At 54.5% G+C, this 22072-nt stretch overlaps 10 protein-coding genes across 10 annotated transcripts; 4 read left to right on the forward strand and 6 right to left on the reverse strand.

The window, feature by feature from the left end:
• Positions 1-435: 435 nt before the first annotated feature.
• BU26DRAFT_18157 (uncharacterized protein) lies at positions 436-1053 on the forward strand. The gene is made up of 2 exons (XM_033820391.1): positions 436-654; positions 701-1053. Exons 1-2 carry the CDS (start codon positions 510-512, stop codon positions 859-861), a joined length of 306 nt encoding a protein of 101 aa, XP_033691282.1. The 5' UTR covers positions 436-509; the 3' UTR covers positions 862-1053.
• Positions 1054-1178: 125 nt separating this feature from the next.
• Positions 1179-2358, reverse strand: BU26DRAFT_18150 (carbohydrate-binding module family 1 protein). Its single transcript, XM_033820390.1, has 2 exons — positions 1909-2358; positions 1179-1861 (listed from the first exon to the last, which is right to left on the reverse strand). The coding sequence occupies exons 1-2, from the start codon at positions 2216-2218 to the stop codon at positions 1245-1247; spliced, it is 927 nt and encodes a 308-aa protein (XP_033691283.1). The 5' UTR covers positions 2219-2358; the 3' UTR covers positions 1179-1244.
• A 2328-nt stretch (positions 2359-4686) lies between these two features.
• Positions 4687-5711, forward strand: BU26DRAFT_412511 (cell surface protein; the record flags this gene model as incomplete). The annotated part of the gene is made up of 3 exons (XM_033822974.1): positions 4687-4835; positions 4888-5305; positions 5358-5711. The coding sequence occupies 3 exons, from the start codon at positions 4687-4689 to the stop codon at positions 5709-5711; spliced, it is 921 nt and encodes a 306-aa protein (XP_033691284.1).
• A 1202-nt stretch (positions 5712-6913) lies between these two features.
• Positions 6914-8136, reverse strand: BU26DRAFT_444933 (uncharacterized protein). Its single transcript, XM_033824576.1, has 3 exons — positions 7719-8136; positions 7314-7657; positions 6914-7261 (listed from the first exon to the last, which is right to left on the reverse strand). The coding sequence occupies exons 1-3, from the start codon at positions 8054-8056 to the stop codon at positions 7131-7133; spliced, it is 813 nt and encodes a 270-aa protein (XP_033691285.1). The 5' UTR covers positions 8057-8136; the 3' UTR covers positions 6914-7130.
• A 515-nt stretch (positions 8137-8651) lies between these two features.
• On the reverse strand, positions 8652-9599 carry BU26DRAFT_472406 (NADH-quinone oxidoreductase). The gene is made up of 3 exons (XM_033825427.1): positions 9532-9599; positions 9274-9475; positions 8652-9196 (listed from the first exon to the last, which is right to left on the reverse strand). Exons 1-3 carry the CDS (start codon positions 9572-9574, stop codon positions 8746-8748), a joined length of 696 nt encoding a protein of 231 aa, XP_033691286.1. The 5' UTR covers positions 9575-9599; the 3' UTR covers positions 8652-8745.
• Positions 9600-9752: 153 nt separating this feature from the next.
• Positions 9753-10692, forward strand: BU26DRAFT_444939 (Sedlin). Its single transcript, XM_033824577.1, has 3 exons — positions 9753-9947; positions 10004-10294; positions 10349-10692. The coding sequence occupies exons 1-3, from the start codon at positions 9897-9899 to the stop codon at positions 10535-10537; spliced, it is 531 nt and encodes a 176-aa protein (XP_033691287.1). The 5' UTR covers positions 9753-9896; the 3' UTR covers positions 10538-10692.
• Positions 10693-10791: 99 nt separating this feature from the next.
• On the forward strand, positions 10792-13320 carry BU26DRAFT_599005 (uncharacterized protein). The gene is made up of 2 exons (XM_033835068.1): positions 10792-10915; positions 10975-13320. The coding sequence occupies exons 1-2, from the start codon at positions 10810-10812 to the stop codon at positions 12972-12974; spliced, it is 2106 nt and encodes a 701-aa protein (XP_033691288.1). The 5' UTR covers positions 10792-10809; the 3' UTR covers positions 12975-13320.
• A 177-nt stretch (positions 13321-13497) lies between these two features.
• BU26DRAFT_513119 (uncharacterized protein) lies at positions 13498-14326 on the reverse strand. The gene is made up of 4 exons (XM_033827551.1): positions 14301-14326; positions 14079-14188; positions 13873-13947; positions 13498-13758 (listed from the first exon to the last, which is right to left on the reverse strand). The coding sequence occupies exons 2-4, from the start codon at positions 14184-14186 to the stop codon at positions 13555-13557; spliced, it is 387 nt and encodes a 128-aa protein (XP_033691289.1). The 5' UTR covers positions 14187-14188; positions 14301-14326; the 3' UTR covers positions 13498-13554.
• A 148-nt stretch (positions 14327-14474) lies between these two features.
• BU26DRAFT_444944 (uncharacterized protein) lies at positions 14475-17148 on the reverse strand. The gene is made up of 2 exons (XM_033824578.1): positions 15865-17148; positions 14475-15815 (listed from the first exon to the last, which is right to left on the reverse strand). Exons 1-2 carry the CDS (start codon positions 17104-17106, stop codon positions 14655-14657), a joined length of 2403 nt encoding a protein of 800 aa, XP_033691290.1. The 5' UTR covers positions 17107-17148; the 3' UTR covers positions 14475-14654.
• Positions 17149-17852: 704 nt separating this feature from the next.
• Positions 17853-21983, reverse strand: BU26DRAFT_18191 (ras guanine-nucleotide exchange protein Cdc25p). The gene is made up of 2 exons (XM_033820392.1): positions 21197-21983; positions 17853-21132 (listed from the first exon to the last, which is right to left on the reverse strand). The coding sequence occupies exons 1-2, from the start codon at positions 21773-21775 to the stop codon at positions 17986-17988; spliced, it is 3726 nt and encodes a 1241-aa protein (XP_033691291.1). The 5' UTR covers positions 21776-21983; the 3' UTR covers positions 17853-17985.
• Positions 21984-22072: the final 89 nt, after the last annotated feature.

A 22072-nucleotide genomic window follows, 5' to 3' on the forward strand; every position in this document is an offset into this window, starting at 1 on the left:
CGATGCTTTCTATGTTAATCTTGAAGCGTCGCCCAGGTTGGGGAACAACGAATCAGACCTAGCCGCGTACCGCTCCGATTGGCAACCAATCCACCATTAGCAGCTCCCGCATAATCTTTAGCCCCGCATAAGAACCTTAGCCAGCACAGCAGTATTAAAGGCTCCCCTTCAGTAATACGGGATCTCTGGCGTTTATCAATCCAAGCGTCCTCCAGCAGTCATCTCCGCGTACTATTCATTCCAATAGAACTTTTTGGTATTCGCATCATTGGAAGCCTTTGGTGAGCTGCACAGAAGGTAGGGCCACGGCTTCCTTCTTAAAATTGTAGGTAGCGCTCGCTCTTCCTGCCCTCTTTGTATGCATTAGCAACAAATTAATGCTAGCTCCTAGAGTGGTTACCATCTGGCCCTTCGTTCAGTCTGCTGCTTTTCAAGTCAATATCAATTTCCAAATTCATCATTGCACTGCCTACCTACCTTACGTACCTGGAAGCGATCCATTTGCAAGAATGGCCGAGGGCAATGGAACAACGGATACAGTTCTCCTGGCCACGTTCGGTGTTTTGAGCTTAATCGCGGCTGTAGCTGGTATACATTATCGTGATTCGCTTTGCGGTATCTTCTGCAGGCAACTTCGACGGGCATGGGCCGATGGTAAGTGAGAAACCTTCCGAAATTGTCCATTCCTCACGCTTTTCAGGGTTCGCAAGCCTATCAAGCGAGAGCTATCAGGACGCCAGGAATTACGATGAGGAACAACCTTTAGAGTTACATTCTAGGATGTGGGCGCCGGCATACTTCGATCACTCATTAGCTAGAGCCTCGTCTGCCAGTGCCTCCATTTTCGAGCTGGAAGGGTAATCCTGCCGAGGATGTTCTGCATTGGCCATAAGTTCGGATGTGGAAGCGCTCGACTTATCGTTCGTATCTTCGATGGCCCGTGAATGGCTCAGTCGAGCGCAAATTTCAGTTCACTTTTTGAGAGTTTCGGTATCTGTTGTCATTCAGAATTGCTCCTAATTATAATTGCGGGTTTGATAAGTTTCAAGAATTGTGTTGGGGGAACTTCCGTCAACCCCACAGCACCTGTGTGGGCTGCTCGTATAGGCTAAGGAAATTTTCTATGTAGTCTTAGCTCTCAAAGAAGATTACACACAGGGGGCATTAGCGTTTAATTTATGTTGGGATCCCGCTTCCACCTCCGCCAAATCATACCGCTATGATGCAGCGAAATGAAAACCTCTCTACGACGGTACGCACTGGCTGTAGTGCTCGCTACTAACTTTGCAAGTTCCAGAAGCGCATGTCGTCGGCCCCGTCCACGTCAATCCACCGCACTGACCCCACAACGTCTGTCCCGCCTGATCAACCGGAGGGTTAGTAACAGGAGCTGGATTTGTCGTGTCAGTGCTTCCACCGCCATTCCCACCCGAGCAAGTAAGCGGCGCCGGCCCGGGAATCTGATACTGCTTGCCACCCATATACGGCGAACCCGTATTATCGTAGATGTTAACTTGGATCCCGAGGTCGTTCGCTCGGTACGCTCCAGGGAAGCTGACCAAGTTGCTTCCAGTGTTCGTCCCGGAGCCGGTGACACGGATCTGCGCACATTCCATATAGAATTGGGCCCCTCCCGACGTCTGAGCACCATGTAGGGCAATGAGTTCGGCTCGCATAAGGTAATCCCCGGGCGCGACACAGCTGGGCATCGTGAAGTAGTGCCAGCCGCCATTCGAAATCATGTTGTCGACGGCCCATTTACCGTTGCTTAAGCCTTCGTGGGCAACCTTAAACCACTGTAGCCCGGTTGTGCCGGCCGAAGCGGCGTCGCTGACCTTGGCAAGATAGTAAATGATAGGTCCTATCATGTGTCAGCTCCAGTCGAGCCCTGAGAAAGAGACAGCTTACCTTTGTGACTTTTTGCAATTGGATGATCAGGATCTCCCGCGGACTGAGCACCGCCGATAACATGACCCCACCAAGAGCCAACCTTCGCGCCAGCCGGGATAGAGATGACGGTGCTGTCTTTATGTCGGAGGTCCTTGTTGCAAGCAAAGCTCGCATCGTTCACGTTCTGGATCGGGTAATCCGAGTCGGGAGCTCGAACGCCCTTCAATTGTCCTTGATCGGCGCCATTGACTGAAACCTTCTGGAAGATGGTATGTGCGGAAACGCTGGTGGCGAGAACCGCGGTGGAGAGAAGAGACGAGACCTTCATGGTGGGGACTTAAAATTAGAAGCGAGAGGGCGACTTGGGGCAGGCCGGTCCATCTTGGAGATAGGAGTATGGCGTTTATATAGCCATGAGGTTGAAGAGAATCTGCTACGGCCTTCCCGTAGAGGACAAACGAGAGGCAAGGAAATAGAATTCCTCTGTCATATGGCAATTAGACAGGGAAATGAAAACTGATTAAAGAAAATATAGCAAACCCTGGGCGTAGGGCGTCGAAGCAGTGAAGATAAAGTGTTCCCCAGATTCCAGTCCGGGTTCATCTTACATGAGGCGCCCACGTTTTTGTGGGGTAAGCATGCATCCACGCGTGTGCCACTCGCTGTGCCTACTCATTGAGAGCGTGTCCAAATCGTGCTTCTTCTGCTCAGGAGGGTGGCCTCCGTGTCATAAATGCCACGGAATAGATTGGACAGTAATGAGTGGGACATCGGTGTGCTACCCATAATTGTTGAATACCTTGGCTTTGAACTTCCTGAACAAGCTTTCGGCATCTATAGACGCTGTGCCGACGTCGAGGACCAGTGAGATTGCATATGGAGCCGTCGCAATGTATGAGGCTGATAACGAGATGCGGTTGTCGGTCCGTGCCTTCCGTCTCAAAAGGGGTATAGCTTCCAAACCAGTCTAAGCCCTAGCGTCTCTTAGCACGTGATGCTGCACAGCCACTACATTATGACGCCATCCCTTGAGCTTCATCGAACCTCAGGCATAAAACTCTCAGCCCTCTCCCAAAGCACATAAAGAGCAAAGAAACGAAGAGTCCTTCCGAAGTCCTAATTGATACTAGCAGCGTACTGCGCACGCACCTCATCATGTCGAACACAGGTGAGCACCAACACGTCCTCGATGCCTCTCACACATCTGACCTCCAACCAGACACGACCACAAAGAGGGCGCCTTCGGAGAACCAATCGGCATCCAAAGAGGAGAGTACTGCTCAATTGTCAAAACTGCGAAGGATCTCAAACGTGTTACGGCCACGCCACCACCGAAAGAAAGAGTTAGATCCGTATAGCCAGCAGGCCATCAACAAAGCGCTTATAGAACGGTATGGTGGACCACCGGCTTGGGCCTCGGAATCCAATATGGAGTACAATCAAGGATTGAAGGGGGGAACGAGAGGTGCAACGGGTGGAGCTGCTGGGCTTGGCGCTGCCGCTGCCGCTGGTGCCTGCGGTGGAGGATGCTGAAGCGGCGCAGCCAAAGACCTCGAGCCTCTCTTCTACCACCGGTGGTACGACAGCCCGCAATTTCTCCAGCCGCGGGTCTCAAGTGTCGATGTTCGAAAGCGAAAACATCTTAAGGTTTCAGTGCATCGATCCCACCATCCAGACCAGGGATTACCAGCAGCGCATGTCGGACCGGATGGAACCCGAAAGTCGAGCCTGGTCAGTAAAGATACACCAGTTATGTCACTCTTGATAACTTCAATCGTTATTACCTACCGTCTAATGGACTTTCAATTTCTCCTCGGTACCAAGTGCGCATCCTTCTCTTGGACGTAGATCATCGACAACCAAGAGTCAGCACCAAGACCATATCTATTTTCGGATCACGACCAGCCGAGGTATGCGAATTCCAAGCGGTCTGAGATCTGTTTCTTTTCCCTCTCGGAAACGTGGAGTGAAACGTTAGTAAACCATCGCCAAGCCCGTGATATGTTTGATCGTGGAAAACAACAAGCACCACACGATAAATTTAGCTCATCTTGGCCCTAGTTTCCGAGGCTTAGCAGCAATATCTTTGGCAAGTTGCAAAGTAGTAATCGATTTGGGCATGGGAAAACTCCCGAAAGAGTTGGAAGAAAGCAAAATGGGAGTCCCGTCCATTCTCTCTTCGAAAGCTTCAAAATCTCACTCATCCGGGCACTCGGGTCGATACCTCCCGCAAACAAGCCGCGGTTGCAACAATAGAAACGATGCATAAAGTTGTTGCGTTTCAATGCCCAAAACACAGCCTGCGCCTTTAAACACACATCTCTTCCCTACCAAGCCTCGATATAAAACGCACCCGGAAAACTCGGGCGGCTGGGCACCTCTGGATGACCTATTTCCAAGGAAGCCAAGCTCCTTAGGAAACGCGATCGCACAGCCAAGTGAGCTTGGTCCTTACCTGTGAGGCAAACAACGCTGCGACTATCAAGAAGTGGTCGGTCTTGGGCCTCCAGGCTGGTCGACCATCCGAGGATGCTGTGCTCCATCTGGGAAGGCAATTGGTGTGTTGGCATAATTCCAAGAAGTCTGGAGAAGAAGCTATCCGCTCGCGGAGGTGTATAAGTAGGATGGACGGTAGCGATGTTCAAGCCATCATCCAGCATCAATCCACTCAGCCTTCATTCGAGTCTTCTTTGCATCTAGCCTGGGGCTACTTCCTTTTCTCAGTCTTTTTCTTGTCCATCTTATTGATTAGTCTTATAATTTTTTTGGGCTCGCCTAGTCTTGAGCCTCAGCACCATGCATTTCACGAAGCAAATCGCGCTCACCGCTGGACTGGTGAGCTATGTCTCTGCCCACGGTATGGTCGTTTCGATGAACGGAGCCAACGGTGTGACAATGCCTGGTCTTACTGTCGCCGACGGCACTCCTCGTGACTGCTCCTCGAAGTATGCTCCCCACCTTTCTTCCCCATATTGTCCATACTAACAACTGCCTTAGCGGCTGCGGTTCTCAAGCGGACACAGCGATCATCCGCGATCGCGAAATCCAGAGCGGCAAGTGCGGTCCCCTCGGCCGCACCCAGGGCAACGGCAACGTAGATGCCGCCACCATGATTGCAGCTTTCATGGGTTCTGGAAATGTTCCCACAAACGCAGGAGCTGCCGCCAGCGTCGGCGTCGAGGACAACATTGACATCCCGAACCAGAGGCGCCAGCTCCTCGGTGGCCTTCTTGGTGGCAAAGGCAAGGGTGCCGGCGGAGGTGGTGCGACGGGCATCGCTGGACTCCTGGGCGGTGGCGGCACCAAGGCTGAGGGCCCGCCAGAGGCTCGTGTTGCTGCTGCTGCCGGCCAGGGTGCGGTCAGCGGTATGCCCACTGCTGGTGATGATGGCACTGTGGACATGACATTCCGTCAGGTATGCCACTCCCTCACTATCTCCCCACTGCACGATATCTAACGCAAGACAGATCAACCAGGATGGCGCTGGTCCTTTTGAGGCCGCCGTTGACGGCACATCCGGAGGAACCGACCCGGCTGCATTCCAGGACGCCCAAGTCACCCAGGATGTCCCGGGACTTGGTGTTCAGGGCCTCTCCCTCGCGACTAGCACCGAGTTCCCCATGCAGATCCAGATGCCGGCCGGCATGACCTGCGACGCCACCGTCGCTGGCGTCCCCAACGTCTGCGTTGCACGTGTGCGCAACGGCGCGGGAGCCGGTCCTTTCGGTGGCTCAGTTGCTTTCACACAGACCCAGGCGGCGAGGAAGAGGGCTATTGCATACAGGTTGAAGAAGCGCATGGAGATTGGCAACAAGCACTAGGCGGCGTGAAAAGAGTGGTGTGCCGGGCTGGATGGCGGGCGGAAGCGAGGGGCTAGTATTCGATTCTTGCTGTTCTGATCATCATGCATATATGTATTAGCAAGTAGTGTACATAGGTAGAAGAGGCTGTGCCTCTCGCCACTGCTACCTTCTATTACGAGATAATAGATTGATTTATAGATTCTTTGAAAGGGATGCGAGACGCGACATGAATCTGCCGGCTTGCTTCGTTACGCCTTAGACATGCGCTAATAGAAGAGTGGCCGGGTCTCGCTCGCAAACGTGCCGCGAGTCTTCACTTTCAAACTCGGCATAGAATTCCCAACACCTTCTCAACAATTACTCACCCTAAGCCTGTTCCGCGCCACTACTTAGTATCCCTCATACTCTCTCCACGTCCCTCCTTTGAGCTCGAATCCCTCCCCAACTTAGCTCTAACCTCTCCACATACCTCTCCATCTTCCCCGCAACCTTCGGCAGCAGCATCTGTTCCCTCCCACGAAACCACTCGTCCTTCATGCACTGCTGATCGCAGAGCCCTAGCACAATAGCGAACGGTGTGGCCCGCACTGTCTCCGCATTCATGGGTGTCAAGAAGTCTCGAAGGACCCATTTCTGTTCTCTATCGTCGAGATAGTAGAATCCTGGACTTCTATGTGGAGAGAGTCAGGGTCTAGGTTTGCCGCAACCATTGTTGATCCTATCCCGGAGGAGACTTGACTTAGGCTGATCATGTAGGTGATGTAGGCAATACTAGTCGTGCTGTTGGCCTTGGCTTGAATAACTCCGTCCCCTGCGTTTGAACGATGTCTGTTTGTTTTCAATTGTCTACCGAGCTTCCCACAGCCTGGGCCTTCTCTCTGTGAGGAAGGAGTTGGATGGCCGAGGCTTAGCTCCCCAGGCTGAAGATCAGGCGACCTGACGCGTCTGCGCGCCAAAAGCACGAAGAGAGAGACTGTAGAACAAAAATGGCTCTATAGCAAAACGGAAACAGATGCTTGAATTAAACAATTGTGGAAAAGTGCATGGGAGGAGGCCATTGAAGGGTGCAACTCGCGAGGGAAAACAATCGTCGAAGTGGCGTAGCTTTCAATCGTGTAACTGTAGCGTGACGTTCCAGATGAGTGTGCGGCAAGGGGACACCCCTCTATTGATTTTTATGACCATTTCCTTTCACATTGCTCGTTCCAATTTCCCTGTTTATGATCAACGAATTCTGAGCAAGATCCAGCGAACCTTGCAGCAGCGGGCTATTAGGAGGCAAGGACCTAAGCCGCAGAAATATATAACCGGACGTCAGTTGACAGGTAAAACGTCTATGCACACTCGCATTTCCCTGGCAAGTTTCGCATTGCAAGCACAAACTATCTGCCCAAGGGCTTCAGGTTGAGCAAACATCTTCACCGCAACTCGCCAGCTTCACTGCGGCAAGTTCCGCGTATGATGACGGCAACTGCTCGTATGTGCGCTATTTCCGATGGTGAAGATGCCCTGAGGTCCGCGATGCGGTGCGAAGCAACGCCAGTAGAATTCATGTCGACAACGGGAGCCTGCGTATCAACTGTTAGTCCAATCATAGAGGAGAAGATCTTCCGTGCTTACAGGTCATGTGGTCGCAATCGCCATTCTTCTGGATCTTCGTTTCGCAGCGAGGGCACCGCTTCGAGACGCGCTCAACAGTGTTGACGCTCGCCTTATCCTCATCTTTAAGCTGCTGCCTTCGCTCTGCTTCCTGTCTCCTCCGCTCGTCGTACTGCTCGCAAGTTTCACCTTCGTGGAAAGCTATGTCGTGGATGGTGCATACACGAAACCCGCACGCAGCGCAGCGGAAGATGTTGCCCTCAATGCCGCTGTCGTGGATCTGACCGGACGTGCATCCCGAGGCCAGACAAAACCGGAAGTTGGGAATATCGCGGAGTGCGCTTCGCGCGGAGAGCTCGTCGAAACTGACAACTATCAGTATCACGGCTCATTTGCTTTCCGAGTGGAGACAGCTCGAAAACTCACCGGTTGTATAGCTCCTCTGCCACTTGGTCCTTCAAGCTGTCGTGGGATAGCAGCTGAGAGCACCCCTCCGAGGGGCAGGCGATCCGATCCCAATTTGCGATATTGAGTTGGGTTTCCACCCACATCTCCAGGCATTGCTTGCAGGTGTCCGGTTCATGCGTGCAAGCGGCAAGCCGCGGGAATGTGTCCTTGGAGAGGATTTCGGAGCAGCTCGCGCATTCTCGCTCTTTCGTTTTGGGAGTGGGCCGTGTGGTCCGCTTTCGTTTCGCTCCTCCTGCCCATAAATCTGGTGATAATCCGAGCTCGACCAGCTCGCGCTTGCCAATCACCCCCCTCATGGCGAGTTCCAACCCCACGGTATTGGTGGTAGTAGGAAGTTGCAGCAGTTGCGATTTTCGCTTCGCTCATAATACCGTCGTGGTTAGCCGAGTCCGCCCAATATCTGCTTCACCACGCTTGCTCCATTACGGTGAAGTGAGGGGTGAAGCATGGCCCAGGATCTATGAGTGAATGCCAACTTAAATACCAAACTTCACCTCATATTACTGCTTGACCCGGCGGTTCTTGGCGGGAACGGTCCTTGAGCAGGAAAAGCAAGGCCTAAAAAAGTTACTTACGGCGGCCATCTTGATTCGTCAGACCGGGAAGGTGGCGAGACTGTCGAGGTGTTGGTTCTCGGAAGAAAATGAAGATGTCGCTGGCGCTTGCGGGCAACTCAGGCAGGTCACGGAGCGGTGGATGCTAATCTTGGCAACAAAGACGAAACGGAAGGCAAGTCCGTGCATGGTGCATGGCAATGGACGCGTCCAGATCGCGATCAATAGAGGTTGAGGATCACCCGGTGGACGGCGGGGCCCCAAGTTACGTCTGGGACGCGAAAGGAAAAAGACGAACGCACTGTAAGCTGTCATCAGTAGCAAACCACTTTTTGAAGTAGAAAATTCGATTTGTACAGAGTGAGTTGTCTGAATGTCCACAGGCATGATGAACGCAAGACCTGACCGCTGAAGAAATGAAAGAATCTCCTCTACTTCCTGTACCACATCCTCGTGATCTTCGTATGCCTCATCTTCTTTTGTAGCTGGAAGATGCCGTACATCAGGGCTTCTGACGTGGGCGGGCAGCCCGGAACATAGATGTCCACGGGCACGATCCTGTCGCATCCTCTTGTGACTGAGTAGCTGTAGTGGTAGTATCCTCCGCCGTTTGCGCAACTGCCCATAGAGATGACCCATCGCGGATCAGGCATCTGGTCGTACACTTGCCGCAGTGCCGGTGCCATCTTGTTTGTAAGGGTTCCTGCCACAATCATGACGTCCGACTGCCGAGGCGACGCACGGAAAATTATACCCAGTCGATCCTGGTCGTAGCGGGGTGTCGACAGATGCATCATTTCGATGGCGCAGCATGCGAGACCGAAAGTCATGGGCCAGAGCGAGCTCTGGCGAGCCCAGTTCGCGATCTGATCGAGAGTGGTCCTGTTGCATGCGAATTAGCCCAGGTCTTCATGCCTCCACGAAACCTTCCAACAGCAGCCTAAGAAATTTCCACCTACAGCGCGTATTGTACCACGCCTTTGTTGCCCTCCTGGCTGGGCAATGGCACTTCTCGCCGCGCCTGCTTCATCGGAGGCGGCGTTCCCGGGTTCCCAGCAACGAGACCAGGCTTCTGCATTGGCGTCGCGGAGTTGGACGAGGTAGACGAGAGGAACGCTGCGCTTCCGGCGCGGTATGGCAGCAAAGCGGTCGAAGGCTTGGCTGTCCACAATGTTAGCTCCGGGGTAAAGGCAAGCTCGGGGGCGGTGGATGCGCACCTCGCATGGCCATTGAGGCCGCAGACCTCGTTGTCGACAACATGTTGACAACAGGGACAAAGGAAAGGTTTGGCGAAGGAGTGGAGAGGGAAGGAAGTCAGGGTGGCGATGGGGAGGGGAGGTCGCGAAGCGGATGAGGTCAAAGTCAAGGTTGGGCTTGGCATTTCGCCTCGATTAGCTCGCTTCTGGTTGGCTAGAGATGTTGGCGCGCAAACCATCAACCTCGCCATCACCACTTTCGGACACCATCGGCGAACACAGCCTCCAATTCGCTCCTTCGAAGTCCAGTGCTACATTGCGACTAAGACCTCGGGACTGCGCCTGATTCCAGTAATATCGACAGTTATAACTTACTACACTGCAAGATGTCAGGCAGAGTGCCATCAATAGCGTGCATAGGGGTCATCGGGAAGCACGTGAGTATTACTTGGATCAAATCCTCTTGAAGTACATCTAAGCTCACGTATTGCAGAATAACCCCCTTCACATATCGCTGTTCCCGCCGGAAGAACGAGCACCGCTGGAGTTTCAGTTCCTTCTCTCGTCCTGCCTGGACATCTTCGAGGCTCGTCTACCGCACAAGACGGCAGACCAGGACTTCGGATTGCTCCAGGCTGTCGATGAACGATTAGCTATGTATGGCTGGCTGACGAACACCGGCGTCAAGTTCGTCATCGTGGTGGATATGGAGGGAAGGCCGGCGACTGCTCTAGACAGCAAAGCCTCCATTGCCGTCGGACTCAGAGATGCAGACCTGAAGCCAGTAAGAGGTCCGGAATCTCTAGGCTCTACCTTCAGTAATGCTCACATGTGCTAGGCTTTTAGGGCGTTGCAGACGGCATACATTATGCTCCTGCGGAACCCGTTCTACAACCCGGACGAGCACTCACCAGTGACAGCAAACGCTGAGCAGAGAGTCGGCTCGACACAAATCACTAGTCGAAAGTTCATCCAGGAGATCAAGAGGATAGGGGATACATGGGCCCCTGGTGTCACAAATATCTGATCTAACGGAACTTATGCGTTCACGCAGATACCTTACTGCATTTTCTGGCGTTCGATTTACGGTTCACTTTAGTTCCCTCAAAGATCGAAAGTCAAAATCCTATCAACTTCCCTCCAAATATTCTTCTCCTGTCCTCTACCAAGGCGGCTTTGCCGCCCATTCTTCGCGGACGCTAAATCCCGATATAGACTAGCGCCAACCTTTCAGATCAACCACCTCGGGCTTTCAAATTTCGGATCCATATCCCGCTTTCTCTCCCCTACAGTACCCTCATGCCTCCCAATGGAACACATCTCACAATCACCAATCCTCTCATCTTGTACCGCAGTCTCATAGCCACCAACCGCATACAACCCGATCCCTCCCAGCATCGCCTCGGTAGGTGACGTCTACTATTCTAACTGCGCCAAGCCCATCGCCACTGACCTGATATGCAGCACTACACCTCCAAAAACTCTATGAGCGGTTGATCGACTATGAACCGAGCATAGAATACTCCGACCGCCTGAAACAATTAAGTAGAGCTGTTGCTGCTAGCCATGATGTCCCGCGGCCGCCCTCTCCGGATGAGCGAACCCTTGGAACAAGAGGCCTATGGACGTCCCTCCTCGCGCAAAAGGAGAAACGCGACTCGCTGGCCTTGACCCGCGTTCTTACGAGCCATGAGGCGGCTCTCCAACTCCAAAGCCCTCAGGGCCTGATGCTGCACGGTGAAGTCGGGACTGGAAAATCTATGCTCGTCGACCTATTCGCAGACTGCCTGCCCCATCGGAAGAAGAGACGATGGCACTTCAACGCGTTCATGCTTGATACGTTTTCCCGTCTAGAGCATTTACGGAAGTCGAGATCAGTGGTCAAGGGCGAGAATCTTCAGGATGAGTATTCATTACTGTGGCTAGCGCGCGATCTCATACAAACGTCGCCCATCCTCTTCCTGGACGAATTTCAACTCCCGGATCGCGCAGCTTCAAAGATTCTGTCCAACCTCATGACTTCCTTCTTCCAACTCGGCGGGGTGCTCATTGCTACCAGTAACCGCATGCCTGAGGAACTCGCCAAAGCCGCTGGCATAGAGTTTGCAAGGCCGGTGTCGAGACTCAGTCGGTTGGGATGGACACTAGGCATTGGGGGCTTGGTGGGAAGGGATGATGGACCAGGGCAGGCGGGGGAGTTTGCGCAGTTTCTGGAAGTGTTGAGAGCGAGGTGCGAGGTCTGGGAGATGGAGGGGAAGAAGGATTACCGTCGAGTGACAGGAGGGGAAGATAGAACGGTAGGGCTGAAGGTCTTCGAAGATCTTTCCAAATCCACGAGCGTGCCTGCAGAAGGCATACCGTCTGACCCAATTTCGACTGGGACCGCCGAAGCTACCCCATCCCATTCCTCTGAAACCACCCTGCCGAAGCACTATTTTATTACGCCCTCATCAACGGCATCACCCACCGAGCTTGCCACCCACGAAACAACACTGGACGTCCTTCTCCACGACCTCACATCCACCCCTCACCACCTTCCGATTCTCTGGGCACCCACCACCCTCATAGTCTACGGCCGCCCTCTCCACATCCCAGCCCAATACGCCGGCAACACACTCTTCACCTTTTCTCAACTCTGCGGCGCCACCCTCGGCCCCGCAGACTACATCACCCTCGCATCGACCTACCACACACTCATCCTCACCGACATCCCCATCTTCTCTTTTGCGCAAAAGAACGAAGCTCGACGCTTAATCACGCTGCTCGACGCATTATACGAAGCGCGCTGCCGCCTCCTCATAACAGCGGCCGCCTCTCCAGACCATCTCTTCTTCCCCTCTTCCCCCTCCTCCGCGTCTCCCACACCCGACGAGAGAGCAGAAGCTCTCTCCGCCGATGCCGTCCACCCCGAAACCTACTCCGAAATCCACCAAGACCTAACATCTCCCTTCCGCCCCAACGTCAGCTCCTACCACATCCCCGCACTCTCCGCCGACGCCCTGGAAGACGATCCGCCAAACCGCGTCCGCCGGCCCGGCAGCTCCTACACCGACGAGCGCAAGCTAAGTGCAAAAGCGCCGGACTTCGCTAATATAGGTGGGCTGACGGGCGAGGATGAGAAGTTCGCGGTGAAGCGGGCGCAAAGTAGGATGTGGGAGCTGTGTTCGCGGCGCTGGTGGGAGCGTGCGTCCGCTTCCCCTTTCGACGCTGGCGCCGGAGAAGAGGGAAGGAGTTGGTGGAGGCCGCTGCCCCCGGAGTCCCGGCATTGGGAGCGCCCATCGCGCTTTGAGCCAGTTGCTGACGCTTCCGCGGAGCGGACCCATGTCTCTGAGATATCGGATGCACACCTGTCAGCGGACAGAGATCCACGGATGGACAAGCAGCAGGGGACGTTCGCTCACGGAGCCAGTCCCTTCAGGACGACAAGCGATCCTCCGCCAAATATCGGATGGACGCACGTATAGGGTACTATGCGATGGGGCAAGCGAGCTGGCGCATGGGGAAAGGGTGTTGAAGGGCTTCAGGAAAGGCGAAGCGAAAAGGAGCTGGAGAAAGAGGCACCTGACGAGAAAGAAAAACGTTAGAAGAGAGATTGGCCCCTTGCGGAAGGGGATGCTCCGAATTTAAAGCACTCGCCGTGCAAGGAGATTGGTTCGTACAGCTGACTATATGTGCTATTGCGCACACTCGCGAAGACCTTTAGGCTGGCTGTTACGCGCATTTGTATATCCGGGGAATACTACACGGTGTGAAACCGGGTTCAAATGTGTGGATACTCTGGAAATCAGAAGTGTTTGAACTTGACGTAATTTGAATGATGTGAAGTACTTCGTGCGAAGCAGAGACAGCGAGCAGGGGCATGGGTTCTACAGTAGTTTCACGATCGAGAATCCTTAAACATGGCGGGGATGAACCATTGATTCAGATATCATTCAAGCCTTTCGCGGTATATTTTGCAAAGCTACTCAGCATCCCGCCAAAACGCCATCCTTTTCCATGCATGCACCAGTTCTCGACTCTGTCCCCATTCGCTCCAAGCGCTTATCAATCCTCGACAATGGTGGTCTGCAGACCCTTGGGGTCCTTGACGTTGACGGCCTGAACGTACGAGTACAGCTTCTCCTTGGCGCCCTCCTCATCGTTTCGCTTGCGGGAGATGCGGACGCGCAGACGGAAGGGAACGCCCTTGATGCCGGATTCCCAGACCTTCTTGTTGAGCTGGGGGTCTAGGCGGACGTCCTTGGTGCCCTTTATGGTTGCGTGAGCGTTCATCCTTTCAAAGCGAAGCAAAATCTGAGCGACTAGGCATCGACAGGAACTTCGACGCCCACAATGCGGCAGTGAAAGTTGGGAGCCACATACCATAGCCTTCTCAGCGAAGTTTCGGATCTCCTTGATAGCCCTTGGGGCCCTCTTCTTAAAAGAAACGCCATGAACCTATAGCCACGCATTCCGTATTAGCATGTTGTGTTTGCAGTCTTCCGCCCGATACCCACGCACACTTCGCCGGCTAAGGCTTTGATGTGTGTGGGCCATCGTTGGACTTCACAAAACTGAACTCAACATACTCGCTTGTGCAGGTGGATCGTGTATTCGCGCGCGACGACGTCAGCGATGGCGCTGCGGGTGGTCTTGCCGGCCGGCTTCTTGCCGCTGCTCTTGCCTACGTTGGGCATTTCTGCAATGGAGAGGGTGCGGTTAGCAGGTGCATCGTGCGGAGGGACTGCTCTGGCGAGTCCAATTGCGGAATGCTGGTAATTGCAACTTTGAAAAGAGAAATCGGCGCTTACCGAATGATTCCTCGCTGAAAATTAGTTGTGGGTGAGGTTCGGGGACGGTTTGAGGTTGGAAAGTTCGCGGCGGTGATGTTCGTGTGGGTTGCAAAATCCATGCCAAGCGTTAACCGAGCGGCGCGGGCCATCCGGCACGTGACTCTGAAACCAGAGCTACAAGACAGCGGTAGATTTGAGCTTCATAGGGCGTTTATTTTCTATATGAGATGGGTATTTATGTTCACGAAAGAGTGTGCCAGGCATCTCCAGTACTCCATGACACCTCCAATGCTGACACAGGAATTGATGAATCCATACTCCAGTGTGGAAGCCCCTCTTTCCATGTGAACGCCGAAGATACCTACGAGTAGGTCACCGATGCCCTGGTAGCTCAATGTCATTGCCGTCTTCCTCAACATCGCCTTCGTCATCCTCCTCTTCATCATCCATGCTCTCCTCGCTGCTGCTGCTGCTCTCTTCATCGTCGCCATCGTCCACTTCACCGCCAGAGAGAAAGTGATCCACTCGCCCGCCGTCCTCGCCCCAGAACTGAAGATCATCTGGGTCATGTCCCTCGGAAAGATCTAGTCTAGGAATTTGGTCTGTAGATGGATTCAGATAATTGCGAAGAGGCGATATAGACCTATGGAAGCGCTCGAGGACGTATTGGGGAAGCGAGGGCTCCCGGACAGTGGTGCCATCCGTGGCGCGGCGTTCGCGGTGCTCTTCGCCCAGGTCGATGATCGGGACGTCCTCGTTACGGACTTCGCCCGTCGGGTTGAGATAGTGATCAAACGATTTACGAACGCGCTCCATCAGCTCGTAGGGATCCGGCATCTGAGGCATTTGCGGCATCTGGGGGAACTGTGGGAGCTGAGGCATGCCCGGAAATTGGGGCATCCCTGGGAATTGAGGCATCTGGGGCATCTGAGGCATTTGAGGCATCTGGAAGGGGAAAGAAGGTAACTGTCCTGGGAGCCATGTCTGTTCTGGTTCGTCGGGCTGGAAATAATAACGAGGCGAGCGAAGCGGCTGGGAAGCGGGAGAGCTTACACTGACCGGTGATCTCGCTCCTGAATCGACATCGGCATCTAGGAGAGCATTTGCAGTCTCCTCACTTTCCGGACCGTTCAGTATTCGAAGCTCGTTCGTGTTGTAGGAATCGCAGGTGCTACACTTGTTCCCGAGCCAGTGATATTTGACGGAAGATCTGGCAGAGCAGTCATTGCACTGAATGACTGCACGAGTATTGGCGAACTGCTCGGGCATTGGCTGACTTTCAATCGCCTGCGTTAGTTTCTGCCATTGCAGTTCCATATTCACGGCGCTCTTCTTGCATGTGGGGCATTTGTACGCCGTCTCCATGTACTGGTTGTAGCACTCCTTGTGTAAGTAATGGCCACAAGGCATGGAGACCACGGCAGTGGAGGAGTTGAACAGATACTCGCCACATATCGGACAGTTGCAGTCGGTGGCGCGCTCGATGCACTTATGAGACGTGGCATGGGCGATGGATATGCACACATTGCAGTTCTGGATGGATGTCAGCGAACAAGCCAATCCACAGGAGCACGAAGCATACCTTGCAATGTACGTAGTCCTTCCCCAGACCCTCGCCTCTCCTACAGATTCCGCAGTCGGTGCAGTGGTAGATCTGCTTGCTGCTGTTGTTGTCCCACAGCTTGCAAATGACGCAGTAGTAGCAGGCCGATTGTGTGCCACACTGTGTGCAGTACTCTGCGGCTTTCTGCGGAGTGCCGCACACCATACAGAGCATATTCTGCGTCTTCACCCTGTTCAGATTATGGTCCTCCTCGACGGCGTCATGGCAGTGCCGGCACGTGTACCATCGCCGGCAGTCGTAACACTGCACCTTGACATTGCGCTTATAGTGCTGGCACCCGAGTGAGACATGCTCCTCAAAGGTGTCCAAGTCCTCGTCTTCCCCAGCAATGCCTACCGTGTGGTCGGCAGACCGACGCCGATACGTGGGGTTGGTGTCGCCGGGTCGCAGGTTGAAGGGGTTCTCGGGGTCGACTTCGGACGCAGCGGAAACGGGAGACGAGATCTGGACTTCTGAGAAGACGGACTGGCCAGACGTAGGCGTGAAGGGGCGGTCGTGCGAGACGAAGCTGCTCGGTGAGGTTGGTCGCAGGAAGTTGTAGCGCTCCGTCATCAGACTGTGCATCATGCGCGCCTTTTCCGCGTCGGTAATCTTCAGGTCTCTGATGCCGTGGATGCGCGCCCGGAGATGGCGCATGCCATCGTCGGCGGGCAGCGCCTCGGACATGGTTGGAGCATGCTGTGCGCCGGTTTCTGTATCTAACCCGGGGCTGCCCGGGCGTTGGAGGGTCGTCGTGGAGGGCGCTGCAGCGGGCGGCGAGTCGAGATGGCGCCGTTCAAAATGCGTGCCGAGTGTGCGCGACGGATTGGAGGACATGCTTACATCGGCCGGGATGCTGATGGGCGTGCTCGGTGCTGTTTGCCGGCGCGATAAGCTTAACGGAGGCTCATGCAAGCTGCCGGCATGGCCGCCTGCTCCCTCGTCCTCTGCACCAGCAGAGCGGGGACGGCGAATGAACGGCGAGTACTGTCGAAAGCGATCTATCACTGGGCTGCCGTCTTCCGTCTGGGGAGCGTCTTCGTCGTGCGCTACGGTCGCGTCAAGAGGGGCGATCGCTGGAGTGGGAGACGTGGAACTGCGATTTGCACGTGAAAGTACACCCTCAGGCGCGCCGCCTTCTCCGACCTGCGGTATGGCACCGGAAATGCGACGCGCATGGCGGACTACTGGGTCAATAATAAAGGAAGAGAATAGACTCATGGGGACATGCTCCACTGCTAGGTGTAGGAGGCGTGGAGGGAGAGGTCTCGTACTGAAGGCCTGGTGGTACCCGGACCTTTTCTGCCCTGCACCGCTGCGCGCTGCTCCTTCCGCGGCGCCACCTGTGGGCCACGGCCACCGCCGTCACCGACTGCGCTCGTGATCGCTTGCAGTCTTATTACCAAATCTTCCAGGAGGCAAGAGGGGGGCGAAAGGAAGTGAATCGCAGCATGGCTACCGTCCACAGTAGCTTGGCGCTCCCGAACGACTTGCGCTATCACGAGCGTTCACTCGGCACGTTCAAGCACACAAGACCACTTTGGTTGGCAGAATCTTTCGTACATTACTTCCAGTATTCTTCGTCCATATGCACACTGGTGACTTAAGATTGTATCGAGGCAGTGTCTCCACGCTCCTCGCCTCATGCTTTTGTCCTCCGCTCTTACACAGGGAACGCCTTCTTTTGCCCCGGCCACATAACAACTGCACCTTCCACGGAAGCCCGTCTCCATTGCTCCGGTGCTCCCGTCGATGCAAAACCCAGCCAAGCGAGAGAAAAGACGAGGGTATGAGTTGCCTTCCCCAAAACCATGCAAATGCCCGTCCAGGGTAGAAAAGAAATCGCTAGCAGTGGTATCTAAGAAACGGAAAGGAAAACGAGCATTGCCATCGTAACGGGCCGTGACATGTTGGAAAACGAAAGAAATGTAAGTCAAATATAAGCTGTAAGATATGCTCGCACCGAAACATATCCTGCCATATGGAAGCAGAAGGAAGTCTGATGGCACACCGTAGGGCATGCACCGGCATCTATCCAAACGAAGCATAACATGTCGGCTTTTGAATCCGAGAAGGCGCATCGAAGCGCACGCATTAGCTCTATCGGTCTTTAACAGAATTCGTTGAGGAAAAGTGGAAGTTGAGAAACTCGAATCTGTCCTTCGAGTTGGTACGGCTGTCGGCCGTGATGGTGCTGGCGGCGCTGCTGTCAACGGGAGGTGGCGCCGCCTTTGGGATTTGGGGAGCTTCCCGAGGCTCAAGAAGGAGCGAGCGGCGATAGTAGCTCTGAACGTTCGCTTGATCGCTTGAACGAACTCGCTGAATCTGCGACTCCATCCACTCCTGCATCTCTGGTACCGCCGCGAGACGGTAGGGTACCTGGAACGACTGGAGCTGGCCGATGATCTTCGCTGTCTTCATATGCTTATCGAAGTTGATGACGGAGACGCTATCTCGACCGGACTCGCCGGGAAGCTGGCGTGTCGTGCCATTGCCGACATCGACGAAGGTGAGATCCGTCAGATAGATGCCGACGAAAGGAATGCACGGCGCCACGTGGTTCTGCAGGCGCTGACGGAGAACTGCGTAGTTGCGACCGACATCTGTGATGGTTTTCAATTCTTCGAGGCGGGCCTTGGTCTTAGCGGAGACGAGCTCCCAGGTCCTCTTCAACCGCAGCACCATTGACGAGTTCAGCGAGCAGATGATAGCCATCAGCGAGTCATAGTTGTTCAACTCAAGGCATTTCACCGCAATCTTCACCCATTGTTTGATGATGATGGCTCGCTTTTTTGCATCCTCCAGATGCAGAATTGTATCCGCGACTAGGTTTGCGAGATCGTTCGAGAGGGTTGACATTGCCCGCACGTTGACAGCTTTAGAGCCAACTTTCTTCGTCCATTCCAAGGCAAGAAGCTCCTCTGGTTGAATGGAGCAATAGAGCTTCGACTCGATGATGGTGAACTGTCGGGCCATCTCCATCGGGTCGAAGTCAAGAATGCTGCACTGAGTCTTCCCTTCTTTCCAGGCCTTCAGTGCGCTCAGTTGGCTCCTGGTCATGATGGGACTAGGAACGTTGTTATCAGCCGGCGTAAACACGGTATTTGAGATTCCAGTCTTGCCGAGGGAGGACACTAGCCGTGGCACGAGAGCTCCAGCGCGGACTTCAGTGACTTTGGAGGTTAATTCGGCGAGACGCTTCCCGGCGGCGGGCAAAGCTGCTCGCAGTTTTCCGGTGGCAAATGAAAAGATAATACCGAGAGCAGCGGAGTCGCTCTCCCCGACCCAGTGGCTTTCCAGCCATCCCTTGAAGACATTGTAGACTCGTAAGCGGACAGGGACACCAACGCACTGGCTATCGCCGATGTAATCGAAACGATCAATCAAGCACTGCGCGAGTTCGGTGGGGGTCGTGAATAGTCGGAAGGTGAGATAAAAGGCGGTTACAAAGACGGCATCTGGCGTCGACTCATGCGTCGTGAGTTGCTCGACAAGCGCAGGTAGTGAACCACCAGAGATCTGACCCTCCTTGTTATAGATGAGTTCATGAGCGTATGTCGTTTCGAGCAGGTGTTCCTCAACCGCAGCGACATCCTCGCTAGCCATAGACCGGAGCTCAGATGAACTTCCAAAGCTGCTCACCAGGGTTTGCGAGCTGTGTTTCTTAGCCGGGGAGTGATCCGGGGTAGTGGCACGTGTGGAAGTTTGTGAGACGATGCTTCCTGTGTCACCCTTCATGCTGTACCGGTAAGTACTACTCGAGTCGGCGACAGAGGCATTGACGCTGTCGGCCCTTGCGGATTTGGAGAAGAACCGTTGAGTTGCACTCGCGGGGCTCTGCGAGTACTCAGACGGACTAGGTTGAGGGAGATGAGGAGTCGGAAGCTGGTTCACAGGTGGTAGAGAGGAGCGCGAGGATCTAAAGGAGACGGCCGTGGGACTCTCGACAATAGCAGGCTGTATGGGCTGTAGGCTTGTCCTGTTACTAGCGATCGACGGCGAATGCGGCACTTCTGGCAGCGGTTTCGATTCGGAGATGATCAAGGGAGGCGGCATTTTGCGCTCCTCGACTGGCGGTGCGGGGAGCGGCTTGTCGGTCTCCGCAATTGGTTCAGTCTGTTTTGGTGGCTCGGGCTGTTCCTCAGGCTGTTCCAATTCTTGCGAGGCTTCCTGGCCGATTTGTTCGAAAATCGTCTTCGAGAGACCCTCCTCCTCATTCTCAAATTCAAAGTCTCCTATCCTTTCGATCACTAGCCTAGCTTTTGTGACGCAGTCGCCAGCGGACCGTACACAGCTCGTGGCCGCAGTAACGAGCTGTTTTCCTGAGTCCGGCATGACCACCTCTTCACCCAGGCCTGCCTCGGAGCTGCTGAACATATCCTTGGTGGCCTGTACAAGGTCGGTGAGTCGTGTGTACATCATCTCCCTTGCTTGCTCCAGCTGTTCGGATCTTCGTGAGTCGCGTTCCCATACTGTCTCGACAATGGCGAGGAGTTGTCGACAGGCGACGACGGATCGTTGGGTAGTCAGGGTGAGCTCTTCAGACGAACGCGACTGCAGGTGCAACCCGATAAAGGAGCCGATGAAACCTAAAAAGGAGTCGTGTGCTGCGTTCAGCCGCTCTGAAGCCAGGTTTTGTTTTCGCGTGCCTTGAACCTTTCCGGTGTACGACAGACGGTGCGTAACAGAAAAGCGCTTCGCCTGACCTTGGGGCTGAGGCGGCAATAAAGGTGATTGGAGAGCGTCCGAATCTGAAGGGATCGAGAAGGCGACAGAAAGGCGATGGAGGTTACGTGGTGGCTGGGTTGCTGCGCTGTCCAATTCCTCCTGCGTTGCATTCGCGCTCGCTTGTGCTACAGCAGACGCGTTCTCATTTGCTGGCGCGACGTCCTCGCCATTTTGATTCGACGGTGCCGGCGGTTGCACAGAAGGATCGGCGGAGTCAGATGGAGGGGTCAGAGGTCTATTATTGCTCGCATCGCCCAGGTCAAACGACAGCGACACTGCATCCTGCGCCCATATGTCGAGGAAGCGCACCGCTCTCGTTACCAGCTTGAACGCTCTGAGGACTAGCTCGTCGAGCTGCTCAAATACTGGTACGGGTGTCTCGTTCTGCAGCGTCTCCTGCAGCTTTTTGGCACTCTTTACGAGTGATGAGAGGTCGCCCAGCAACCCTTTGCGCATTCGTCGGAGACCGACATGCGCGACGATGAGGGGCGAATCCCTTGTTAGACATTGCGTCTTTTCCTATACTGACAGTGAGCAGTGTTCTGCGCGTCGGCTCGAAGCCCTTGCGGGAGCTTCGACTTACCAGGAAGAACCGCACTCCCGCTATCATGCCCCTTACATAATCTTGCTTTGTGAAGACCAAGAGGTCGCCGTTCTCACCATCACGAACCAGGTCCCAGAGGTGCGTCAGCGCATTCAAAAGGTTACGGATCGTGAGATGATCGTAGGCTTCGCAGTAGTTCGTGGGCAGCCATCCGCGGGCTCCGGAGGCCAGCAGAGTCCCGTCAGCCCAGCCGTTGGGGTGCACCGAGTGCACGAGGATGACGTCGCCTTGGTTGATGGGAACGGTGATGGAGGATTCATCGGTCGACGACGAGACGGTTGAACTGGGATGGAAGTGGTAGAAGGCGCGCAGATAGTTGTGGAAGACGGGCTGTGATAGTCGGTGCGGAGGGAGTCCTTCTCTTGAGGACCGCGGTGTCAACGGCGGCGATATTTGCGACTGCGACTTTATGGAGTGTCCGCCTCTTGACGACGACTGTCGAATGTGCCTGGGTTCTCTGTTCTGCAACTTCTTGGGGGACTTGGAGATGTTCAAAGGCGCCACCAATGCGCTCGCGTGCTTATCCACCTCGTCCTTGGCCAACAGAAAGTCGGCCATGTCGGGCTGCAGCGAACGGTAGGTGAATGTGTCCCAAGAGTAAAAGGCCGCGCTGCGGGAGATGCGCTAGTTTTGCGACGCAGCTTCGCTGGCGCGCTTCGCAGTCATTGAGTCAAGTTAGTTGGTGAAAACTCGCGTCGAATGGTCCTGTGCTTCAATGGCGTCCGAGCTTGACTGGCGATATTGGTGACGGTGCTCCGAGCGTTATCGATGCTTGTTATTTGGCTGGTGGTGATGTTAGCCGAGTGTGTACTGTTGTTGTGATGGATCGTTGAGGAATGGTTCCGTGGGAATGGG

Source organism: Trematosphaeria pertusa, assembly GCF_010094035.1.
Source record: "Trematosphaeria pertusa strain CBS 122368 unplaced genomic scaffold BU26scaffold_1, whole genome shotgun sequence".
Taxonomy (NCBI): domain Eukaryota; kingdom Fungi; phylum Ascomycota; class Dothideomycetes; order Pleosporales; family Trematosphaeriaceae; genus Trematosphaeria; species Trematosphaeria pertusa.

Coding starts and splice junctions, on each gene's coding strand:
- BU26DRAFT_18157 (XM_033820391.1), top strand. CDS start 510: ATGGCCGAGGGCAATGGAACAACGGATACAGTTCTCCTGGCCACGTTC. Junction 655..700: donor TCGACGGGCATGGGCCGATG/GTAAGTGAGAAA, acceptor CACGCTTTTCAG/GGTTCGCAAGCCTATCAAGC.
- BU26DRAFT_18150 (XM_033820390.1), bottom strand. CDS start 2,218: ATGAAGGTCTCGTCTCTTCTCTCCACCGCGGTTCTCGCCACCAGCGTT. Junction 1,862..1,908: donor AATTGCAAAAAGTCACAAAG/GTAAGCTGTCTC, acceptor GACACATGATAG/GACCTATCATTTACTATCTT.
- BU26DRAFT_444933 (XM_033824576.1), bottom strand. CDS start 8,056: ATGAGGGGGGTGATTGGCAAGCGCGAGCTGGTCGAGCTCGGATTATCA. Junction 7,658..7,718: donor GCAGAGGAGCTATACAACCG/GTGAGTTTTCGA, acceptor GATAGTTGTCAG/TTTCGACGAGCTCTCCGCGC. Junction 7,262..7,313: donor CGATTGCGACCACATGACCT/GTAAGCACGGAA, acceptor GTTGATACGCAG/GCTCCCGTTGTCGACATGAA.
- BU26DRAFT_472406 (XM_033825427.1), bottom strand. CDS start 9,574: ATGTTGTCGACAACGAGGTCTGCGGCCTCAATGGCCATGCGAG. Junction 9,476..9,531: donor GGCCTCAATGGCCATGCGAG/GTGCGCATCCAC, acceptor CATTGTGGACAG/CCAAGCCTTCGACCGCTTTG. Junction 9,197..9,273: donor GGCGTGGTACAATACGCGCT/GTAGGTGGAAAT, acceptor CGCATGCAACAG/GACCACTCTCGATCAGATCG.
- BU26DRAFT_444939 (XM_033824577.1), top strand. CDS start 9,897: ATGTCAGGCAGAGTGCCATCAATAGCGTGCATAGGGGTCATCGGGAAG. Junction 9,948..10,003: donor TAGGGGTCATCGGGAAGCAC/GTGAGTATTACT, acceptor CACGTATTGCAG/AATAACCCCCTTCACATATC. Junction 10,295..10,348: donor GAGATGCAGACCTGAAGCCA/GTAAGAGGTCCG, acceptor CACATGTGCTAG/GCTTTTAGGGCGTTGCAGAC.
- BU26DRAFT_599005 (XM_033835068.1), top strand. CDS start 10,810: ATGCCTCCCAATGGAACACATCTCACAATCACCAATCCTCTCATCTTG. Junction 10,916..10,974: donor TCCCTCCCAGCATCGCCTCG/GTAGGTGACGTC, acceptor CCTGATATGCAG/CACTACACCTCCAAAAACTC.
- BU26DRAFT_513119 (XM_033827551.1), bottom strand. CDS start 14,186: ATGCCCAACGTAGGCAAGAGCAGCGGCAAGAAGCCGGCCGGCAAGACC. Junction 13,948..14,078: donor CGATCCACCTGCACAAGCGA/GTATGTTGAGTT, acceptor GCGTGGCTATAG/GTTCATGGCGTTTCTTTTAA. Junction 13,759..13,872: donor ACTTCGCTGAGAAGGCTATG/GTATGTGGCTCC, acceptor GCAACCATAAAG/GGCACCAAGGACGTCCGCCT.
- BU26DRAFT_444944 (XM_033824578.1), bottom strand. CDS start 17,106: ATGAGTCTATTCTCTTCCTTTATTATTGACCCAGTAGTCCGCCATGCG. Junction 15,816..15,864: donor AGGACTACGTACATTGCAAG/GTATGCTTCGTG, acceptor ACATCCATCCAG/AACTGCAATGTGTGCATATC.
- BU26DRAFT_18191 (XM_033820392.1), bottom strand. CDS start 21,775: ATGGCCGACTTTCTGTTGGCCAAGGACGAGGTGGATAAGCACGCGAGC. Junction 21,133..21,196: donor CGGGAGTGCGGTTCTTCCTG/GTAAGTCGAAGC, acceptor CTGTCAGTATAG/GAAAAGACGCAATGTCTAAC.